This window comes from Perissodus microlepis, chromosome 4 (assembly GCF_051167445.1).
Source record: "Perissodus microlepis isolate ML-2025 ecotype Zambia chromosome 4, ASM5116744v1, whole genome shotgun sequence".
NCBI classification, from domain to species: Eukaryota; Metazoa; Chordata; class Actinopteri; order Cichliformes; family Cichlidae; genus Perissodus; species Perissodus microlepis.
Window position 1 is genome coordinate 469,539 of NC_140464.1, and position 10,188 is coordinate 479,726.

Below are 10,188 nucleotides of genomic sequence, written 5' to 3' on the forward strand. Positions count from 1 at the left end.
CTAATCATAAAAGCCTAAACATTCACATTATTTCTCTCACACGGCGCCTAAGCTACGACCTTGGCTCCCTGTTTATCTGCTCCTGCTGAGATGGGGCAGAAAACTCCAGTATGTTCTGTTCTCTTCTAATCAGACAAATAAGGCGATGACTTCCTGCGAACAGTATTTCTCATAACTCAGCAGTATAATGCATCATAAAACAATATCATTCATTCACAATAAATCAGCAGTCTAATGTAATGCAAATCAGTTTAACAAATGTAATAGTTATCACCTTCTTCTAATTCAGGAGAATAATGCAAACTAAAGCTACATAATAATTCACCATCTTTAATTAAGGGTCTAACATGGCATAAAATAATATTATAATCCCACATCTACAAAAAGCAGTTGGAATCATCCACTATGCAGGTTATAGGATCATACAAACTGACTATTCCTGCAGTCTGAAATATTGAAATTTGCAGGTTGAATGAAATTCCAAACTGCACAAATTCTGTTCAAAGCAAAAAATAATGAGCTACCAGGTAATATTCAGAGCATGTTTTTTGAGAGAAGGAAGTTATTATTTAAGGAGTTTTTGTAACTTCAAAGCCGTGAATGTGCGTATGTCACACAGTGGAAATTTGTGTTTTTATGTTTTATCAATCTGTGTATTGGTACATAGTGTTGATTTTATTGTGATATTTGTATTGCATGTTTGTTTGATATTTATATTGCATGGTTTTATCCTCATATTTATATTATGTGTGTTAATGTTGTACCATATTCCTTTAATCCACTGTGGACTAAACAGACAATTGTAGGCACCTGTGAGGTGGGGGCGTTCCCCAAGGTGGCCTATCAGCCGCCAGGTTGACCTGTTAAAGGGGATAGTGTTGAAACTTGTTCGATTTGGTTAAGAGAAGTAAGCAGACTGAATCCAGGTAGGTGGCCAAAAATAGTGATCTTTATTTACACACTTGCGCAGAGTGTGGGAAGAAACTTGCAACAACAATCTTACAATCTTCCACGAGCAGACCGCTCCCCATCCTTATATTACCCTGATGACATCACAGTTAGATCTTACTGGAAATGATAACAGTTCCAAAGTTCTCCTTATATAGACATCCGAGGCTACTTTAGAGACAAACAAGTGTGTGATATGTTGTGCAATTTTGTGAGACTGTGTGTCCAACCGAGAGATTGTCCTGAGACGACCTCCCTGTTCTTAATACGTGCGGGTGTGAACGTGCGTGTTTTCCATGACTCTCTATGTGCATGTTGGTGTGGGCCTGAATATGTGTGTAGGTGAATGTAGAAGGCCCTACTGGACCCACAGCTTCGAGAGGTGTGAATACAATGATATGGATACCATTTGCAACAGCTTAAGCAGATAGAGAACAATAGACTAATTAAAGTGATGATAATATGCATACATTAATATTTTTCTCAGATTACCATAGATATGATTCAGAGATTATTCTATCAACAGATTCGACAATGATGAATGATTGATCAATGATAGTTCTGATTATAAATTGTCACCATAAGAATACAAAATAAAATATCTCTTGTCCACAATAGTGAGCGCAGAGACAGGAGGAGCGACGCACGAAAGGTGAGCAGGAGAAAAAGGAACGCGTGCAAGCCCGCACGTGTGTGGAAGGAACTGCTGCCTGACTGTGGGGTGCCGCGAGTCGTTCGGCGATCCAGTCCCAACGGCAGGAACGGCAACAGTGGGTGGCGATGGCCGCAATTCACAACGGGGCAGGGATGCCCCCTCTGCCTGCATCTGACGGTGAGACGAGGGAGGCCGTGTTCAGGTGTGGAGTGGGGCGGGACTGTGCGGCGACGCGCTGTCAGGAGGAGACAGGTCTGCGATAGGAGCCTCCTCCCTGGTCTGCTGCTGGCGAGTTTTACCATACCGGAAGAGAAGTTCCCCTCTTATCTCTTTCAGATAAGGACCATTAATGGATTGCATTTATATAGCGCTTTACAATACCACTATTCATTCACTCACATTCATACATTGGACCATTCGCCCATGTGTGGCTGGACTGTGGGATTATGGGACTGTGAGAGGGTAATTTTAGCATATGGAAAACATTTTTTAGCCTTGTTTTAATAGTGTATAGTTAGTTCTGCCGGCAGGGTTTTTAGCGGGTTGCAAACACTATTTTTATTGTATATGGGGAGTTTTAACTTGTATTTGTGATTCTGGCAGTGTGTTTTGTTTTGTTTTTTGTTTTTGTTTTTTTTATGGAAATAAATGATGTGTTTGAAGCCAGCTAAGTGTCTGGGCTCTGAGCGCTGACCCACTCACTCCCCTTTTCGCTTGTATGTATACAGACGTGGTGGTGAAGATTTAGGTCAACCAGTTTAGCGGTTACACGTACTGCCAGAAAAAGCTTTTGTGTTTCTGTGAGTGGCGTGAAGCTGTGGAACAGTTTGAATATGGAGTTGAAGCAACGTCCAAACATAAAGCAGTTCAAAAAGAGGTATTAAGATATGATCTTCATGAGTTATGAAGAAAGGGAACATGATGAAATTCAATGAATGTCTCTGTTGAGAAAATGTTATGATGTGGTGCATATATTATATCAGAAATATGTATGTTGTTATTACTGCAGATTATGTAAGTAAGGAAGCTGATTAAATATTGACTGATAACAAAGGGGTGGGATTAAATAAGTGTGTACTTCCTGTTCTGCAACTGGATCAGAACAGGTTAGGTGTGTTAGCTTTATTTGCATGGCAGTTTTGTGCTCTTCTTTTCTTTGCTAAATGAACTTTGTGTATTCTTTATATGATCGAAATAAATTAACAAACAGACATTTTGTGCTGGAACTTTCTCGAATAAAGACTGTTAAATGGTTACCTGTCTGGAATGTAACACGTCGAGTTACTTGCTGTTCATCCGGTTTGGTAACAGGTTTTTCCAGAAGAAAGAGAAGTGAAGGAGTCAAAGTACGAAAAGAAAAAGAGAGTTCATTTTTGACTTGGTGGTGATGCTGTGAGGAGCTCAGCTGAGACTCGGTGAGTTCAAGAATCTATATTTGGAGTTAAAGTTTGTTCAATGTGTGAAGCGATGAGAGGAGCAGACAGGGAGGAATCAAAAAGTTGATCTTTAGAACATTAATGATGTTTTTACAGTGGTGACTTTATTTAAAGTCACATATTCTGTTCAGAGTCAGTGATCAATTAGACTTTATTACAAGATGGTAGCATGAGAACCTAAACATGATAAGGCGATCAGTCTTGATGTTGTGTCCTGGTGACCATGACTACTGAGTTTGTTCTCTGTGGTCTGTCCTTTTTAGAACACAGTATGGCATCTGGATCTTCTAACGGAGTCCTGCGACCCCTTCTCCTCGGTATACTTGTACTGGGAGTCTTTGTGACTGTGTTTCTGATGTATTTTAAACCTTATGAAGGCTGGTTATCAGGTCCTGTAGGGTCAGTGTCAGAACACGTGAAGAACCTCATCTCCACCAAGAGTGATAAAAATCCCACCATTGTGCTGATCTGGGTCTGGCCCTGGCAGCAAGAGTTCAACTTGAGCGTTTGCAGCTCTCTCTATAAAATTGATAACTGCTTCCTCACAGCAGACAAGAACCTCTACAATAAGTCACATGGAGTTATCATCCATCACCGAAACATCAACCATGACCTGTCTAATCTACCACAGCTGCCGCGACCATTTTTCCAGAAGTGGATATGGTTCAACCTTGAGTCACCGACAAATTCACCAAAGCTGCCTGGGATAGAGAAGCTGTTCAATCTGACTCTCAGCAATCGCCTGGATGCAGACATTGCTCTGCCTTATGGTGCCATGCTACCAGCAGAGGGCGAGGAGAATTTTGTACCACCCAGTAAAAACAAGCTGGTCTGCTGGATAGTGAGCCACTGGAACCCAAGTTTCATGCGAGTGAAATATTTCAATGAGCTGCAGAAACATGTTACGGTCCACGCATATGGACGAGCGTTTGGGAAGCACATTTCTGACAATGACTTCATACCAACCATCACCAGCTGCAAGTTCTATCTGTCCTTTGAGAACTCCGTCCACAAGGATTACATTACTGAGAAACTATTCAACCCACTCTCAGCAGGAACAGTGCCAGTGGTTCTGGGCCCGACCAGGCAGAACTATGAGAAGAGTGTCCAGGGAGACGCCTTCATTCATGTCGATGACTTCAGCTCACCCAAGGACCTGGCTGATTACCTGCTGCTTCTGGACAAGAATGAAGAAATGTACCTCAGGTACTTTGAGTGGAAGCGACACTTTAAAGTAAAGCGCTTCCAGTTTCCGGCAGAATACGCATGCATGGCTTGTGATTATTTGCGTAAGCACAAAGAATACAAGGCATTCAATGACCTTGATAAGTGGTTCTGGGGCAGCTAGAGAGTTAAAGGGGTCTGCAGGTCTTGTCACGTTGCTGAAGCGAGAGCTTTAAAAGTTTTTGTCCTTGGGTTAACATCAAGGGTATTTTCTGTTCTGTCCTGAGCAGCTGAATGGTGTTTTTCTATTGCTTTAGAGGCCCAATAAGATACATAGCTTGTTCTTTTTCTTTCTTTGAATTCTAGATGCACTATTACTGTTTGTGCCTTTTGAGATAATATAACCCCATTCACAATCAGTGTTGGTCAAGTTACTTGAAAAAAAGTAATCAGTAACTAATTACTGATTACTTCCCCAAAAAAGTAATCCCGTTACTTTACTGATTACTTATTTTCAAAAGTAATTAATTACTTAGTTACTTAGTTACTTTTTAAAAACACGATTTACAACCTGAATAGGTGATAAATAGATCTTTCAGCCCAATTCTACTTTTTCTGCATAATCCATCACACAAAATGTAATCAAATGGAAAAGTCTCTTTTTAAAACTTGTTTTATTAGTTTTAATCTTTTAACTTTATGCATCGAGCAAAGATTTAATTATCTGCAACATTCTCTGACTGGAAGAAATTAGTTTAACATTTAAACCTATTTTCTGCACATTCCAGCACATAAAATAAAATATTTTTTGTGTTTACACTCAGTCTTTCAAATAGATGCAAGTAAAACACAGCAGAAAATAAATAAAGTCAAAGACTAGCGGTCCTGTTGCTCTATTTTCACCTGTAAAGCAGGAGTGGGGTAGGCGGAGGTTTACCCTGGTGCAGGTGTGCCGCAGCGATCAGTGGAAGAATCCGCGAGTTTCTCTGTGAATTTCCCATTACATCGTAGCTACTCGGTGCTTGTTTAGGGGTTTTTTCGTTGTCAAAAGAAGTTTTCTTCTCACGCACAACGGACGCTAATGTTTTTGTCACTTTTTATGGAATCAAACTCAAAGTAAGGTCAGTACTTTGTGGGATAAAATGGGGGTGTTTTTCTGTTATTTTAGTATCAGCATTATTAGCACATCAGAATCATATAACCAGCTTTGCATTAAACATTTATTGAAGCTATTGACATTATGTTAACATTTGTATTACAGTGATTGTTATAACCTCAGGGTAATCTTCTATTTACAGGTGTCAGGATAATCATATGATCTTTCATTGCAGGTGTGACCATGATCATCTTTATACATATTGCAGTTTGTTGCTCATTATAGAGTTGTGCTCAAGTTAATAAGGGTTAAAAGCTACAGTCAGCGCGATGTTTGGCTGATCTAGGGAGGGGAGTGACTTCGAGCATGGAAGGCCGCACGCGCTTACACAACACTGATATCATGTTATTCTTTGTGATCTTGTATTCAGTTATATCTTTTGTTAGGTTTTAAGTAGTGGCAGTTGATTAAACAACATTCATTTAATATTACATACTTGATTCAGAGCATTACACACTGATCAACTTAACAATCTGCAGAACCTTGTAGCTGCAATGTTGTGTCTCCATAGGGGACAGTTGGCTCCAGGAGATAAGCGGGAGTCAGTGCCTGTCCTCGGGAAGGAGAGAATGTTCCTTTGCTGTGTCAAATAACTGTCAACATTGATTGTATTGTACCTGTTTACGTATGAGGAGGTGTTCTATTACCCTGATTTCATAAAGCTATTGTTATGTGGTTTTTGAGGTGAGATCTGATGCTGTCTGCGTACGGTGTCCATCTCCCACGCGTGTGATCATTAAAATCATCGTTTGACTCAACCCGGCCGGACCAGTGTTGTGGTTTTTTCTCTTGTATCCATCCCCAATATTTGAATCCGTAACAACTTCCACGCTTTAAACGCTGCAGGCTCATACTCTCTCCTGCACTCGATATATGATCCATTGTTGATCTGCACACAGCTGTTGTCACGAACGTCGCACTCGCTTACGTCACTGTCATGAGACATTCTCGCAAAAAAATCAGGGTTTTAGTAACGCAGTAACGCAGCGTTCCTACGGGAAAGTAACGGTAATCTAATTACCGTTTTTGCAATAGTAATCCCTTACTTTACTCGTTACTTGAAAAAAGTAATCAGATTACAGTAACGCGTTACTGCCCATCTCTGTTCACAATACAAGTTTGTTGTTTTAATATCAGCTATTCATGAAGTGGCCAGGTGCAGTGGAGGGGGCGACATAAATGTAAATGTGATGAAGTCGCCCGTGCAGTATTTACTGACCTCCAATGTGAAATGGTTCGTTAGGCTCATGTATATATTGTGTCATTTTTAAATTACATAGCTTTTCCTATATTTTTGTCTGTTTGCATTTTCACTCGATTGCACTACAGTAAGGCAGCGCAGTATCTTTAGATATCACGTTCAAATATGGTCAAATTCACTGAACAATACATTACAACTCAGCACTCTAGTGATGTGCAAATCATGAACGAATCGTTCAGTACTTGAGAATCACTTTACTGACTCGTGAATCATGATTCACAAGGCCAACTGACTCACTGACTCATCCCTGTTGCTGTTAGCAAACTAATTCCATTAGTAGAAATATATCTAGCTTATAATTAAAACTGTGGGGAAAAAAAACAACAGCCAGTTTTTTTTAACAAAAACATTTCTGCTCTGAACTGGAAGAAAAAACCCTGAGTAGAAGCTCACATCAAGACAATAGCTCCTTGGTTCACAGTAGCCTCGCTCTGCTAACATGCTAACTGCACATTTGAGTTACTCACCCCCTCCCTCCTGTGCTGAATCGTAACATAAACGAATCACTCACTCACTCACCCCCTCCCTCCTGGCTCACAGCTTCTTCTTCTTCTTCTTGGTTGGCAACCAATGTTGCCAATGAGTGACTCATTCAAACTTGACTCAGTAAAAAGAATCGAATTTACCATCACTACAGCACTCAGCGTCTCTTAATACAGATTTCAAGCAAGAGTACTGACAGGGACTAGATGTCACGGTTCTGGGTCAGTTTGACCCAGTATTTTGAGTTGTTATGTTTTGGTGTGTTTTTGCATTTTGGATTCTTTTCTTATTATGATGATAATGATGATTATGACTCTATGTTTCAGTTATTCTTGTTTAGGGATTAGTTCATAGGTTTTGTTCTCATGTTTATTGCAGGTTTAGTTCAGTGTCTAGTCTGTCAGTGTCGTGTCTGCGTCTTTGTTTAGTGGTGTCTTGTTTCCTGTTTTACTCTGAAGGTTCATGTTCCTGTCTTATGTCAGTGTTTCTAGCTTTGTTCCCCCTGTCTCATTAGGTCTTATTCCTCCCAGCTGTGTTCCCCTTCTGTCTCTAATTCCTTGATGACTTCCTCAGTGTATTTAAGCCCAGTGTGTCTTCGTGTCAGTGTCGTGTCGTCTGTTAACATTCCTGTCATTCTAGCTGCACGTCATGAGTCATAGTTTTTCAGTCTTTGTTCTGGTCATGTTCATAGTAATCTGCTCCTGTCATGTTCTCATAGCCTTCATGTACCAGTCCAGAAGACTGTCGTTTGCTTTCTCTTGTCGTGTGCATAGCTCTTAGTTACAGTCCAAGTCTGAGTCTTAGTTTTTCTTAGTCTTTAGTTGTTTCCCAGTTTAGGCCCCATGTTTGGTTCTTTTTGCTTTACTGTTTACCGGCCCTAATAAAGGCTCACTTTAAGTTCAGTAAACGTTTTGCCTCCTTCGTCTGTGTCCGCACCTGGGTCCTCCAAACACCCTCCTCACGGTCTGCCCTCGCAGACCGTGACAGTACGACGCGACCAGTATGGACCCAGCGGACACTACAGATGGGATCGAGGAGGAGCTGCAGCAGCTCAGCCGGATCATGACACACATCTGTGGGTGCACGGACCCCAAAGTGGTGTCAACCGGGTTGGCGGCCATAGACGCCATCCTCCGGAAAGAGCCGCAGCTCCACCAGTTTCCTCAGCTTATTGAGAAGTTTGACTCTCTGGGCCCCCTTAAGGAGGAGCTTCGGGCCCGTGCGCTGGCCCAGAGGGTATTGAATGCTGCCTCTGCACCCATGATCCCGCCCCACGAGCGGGAATCGTCATTTCAGCCTCGTGAACCGGAGGCGGTCGGAGTCGGAATGCTGAGTCTCACCACCGACCTGCCATCGGCCCACATTCCACCAGCTTCCGCGTCTTTGCCACAGTCTAGCCGCACAGCACGGTGAGGAGGAGCGGCAGCAGGTGTTACGGGCTTATCGGGAGGAGGAGCTCCGATGGAAGCCCTGGCTCCTTCGCGAAGAAGAGCTCCCATCCATCGCCCCACCGCGGAACAGCCGCTCACCTTCACCCCCTCATGAGGACTTCTCTTCTCCGGCCGCTTGCCTGGCGAGGAGGTGGGCGGAGGAGGAAGAGTCGGTCTCCGCCGTTAATACCGCCGCACTCATAGCCGCTCCTAGGAAGAAGCGGCGTCTGCGGCGGCGTCGCTCCATGCAGCCGCCACAGCCTCTCCAGAACGAGACAATACAGACACAGAGTGTCCACCTGGAGGCACCGTTTCCATCAGAGATCGGGGTAATGGCTGTAGGTGAGTGCTCAGACAGTGATGAGTTTATTTATCCGCTTTGTGACTGCAAGGAAAATGTGTGTAAGCCAGCTATAGCCAGCTCTGGTGGGGTTATAAATGTCCCAGAAACTAGTCCTGAACACATAAATCATGCTGCCATAGACAATCTTGTCATTAATGTAGCACATGTGGCCGAGTGGGCTGCTCGTGAATCTGAAACCTCGTCACAGGCCGAGACTGCAGAGACAGTGTGTTGCCTTCCTGTGACAGAAGAAACCAACTGTATCCAGGGGCCAGGGAGTTGTGAAACCAGTACTGCTTTAACCATTAACACACTCTCTGGGACCCTGAGACTATTAAGGATAATTCTGAGTCTGTGAAGTCCTGTTCTAACAGGTTTGAGCTTGCCGTAATTCCTGCGCCCTCGGAGGGGGAGTCTATCTGTCCGGCCCGCAAGCTGGCTGGAGACCCACAGGTGTGTTCTGCTGTATATGTGAACAAAGACACTGCAACTGGTTCTGGGGCCTATAATGAAGTAAGTTCTGCCTATGCTGCCAAGACACAGCAAGGAAATACTGAGTATAAGACTGCCAGTTTACAGTTATGTTTTTCTGCTCCTGAGGTTAATGAACCCAAGTCTGAAAATAAAGACTTTGAATTTATGTTTGTTAAAAACGATGAAAATATGAGTTTGAGCTATGACACACGGGACTCTGAGGCAGGCTCTCACCCATTATATGATCGTACTCTTAACATTTATAAGCCAGTCATGGACAGTTCTTTTCAGGTCACAGAATCAGGATGCGAGCATATGAATAATGTTTCTGTGGGAAATCTTGTTGAAAATGTTTCTTGTGTACCTGAAGCAACTCCCTGTGAGGGAAACAGCCTGTCTGAGGCTCAGCTCTGTCCTGCATCTGTATACTCACTTCAGATGAGGACAGCTGACGTCCAGCAGCTGCCTGCAAGTGCAGTCACCGAGCACGTTATGATTGAGTGCCCTATGTGGGATTTGGGGCCACGTTATGAACTTTTTATGAAGGCTCCCATGAACAATGATTTGACTGTTTTACATGTGGCCAGGCTGGCACAAGTCAGGACTGAAACTCCTTCAGAGTCTGGTGGGGAGTCAGAGGGAATTGAACTTAGCCCCTTAAAAGCAGCATCAAAAGACAACATGGACAATGTCAAAGACACTGAATTAAAGTCTGTTCCTAGCGTTGCTTCCATATCTACTCCTCGACAAATTAATGCTCTGGAGTCCATGAGTACTCAGAGTTTGACATTACAGACTGTTTTTCAGAGGGCCAGCAAGGAGATTGAGCCTTCTGACT

The 10,188-nt window shown here is 42.8% G+C and overlaps 1 protein-coding gene and 1 pseudogene across 3 annotated transcripts; both read left to right on the forward strand.

Annotated features, from left to right (window-relative positions):
• The first annotated feature begins 1,570 nt into the window (after window positions 1-1,570).
• LOC146387875 (4-galactosyl-N-acetylglucosaminide 3-alpha-L-fucosyltransferase 9-like) lies at window positions 1,571-6,130 on the forward strand. 3 transcript variants are annotated; one of them, XM_084924901.1, is made up of 3 exons: window positions 1,571-2,480; window positions 2,915-3,018; window positions 3,303-6,130. In XM_084924901.1, exon 3 carries the CDS (start codon window positions 3,311-3,313, stop codon window positions 4,385-4,387), a length of 1,077 nt encoding a protein of 358 aa, XP_084781027.1. In that variant the 5' UTR covers window positions 1,571-2,480; window positions 2,915-3,018; window positions 3,303-3,310; the 3' UTR covers window positions 4,388-6,130. The 3 variants fall into 3 exon arrangements, with proteins under 3 accessions (XP_084781027.1, XP_084781028.1, XP_084781029.1); XM_084924902.1 differs by having other exon boundaries at window positions 1,571-2,065; window positions 2,332-3,018; XM_084924903.1 differs by having other exon boundaries at window positions 1,571-2,065.
• Window positions 6,131-6,628: 498 nt separating this feature from the next.
• LOC146387876 (uncharacterized) lies at window positions 6,629-9,234 on the forward strand (annotated as a pseudogene).
• Window positions 9,235-10,188: the final 954 nt, after the last annotated feature.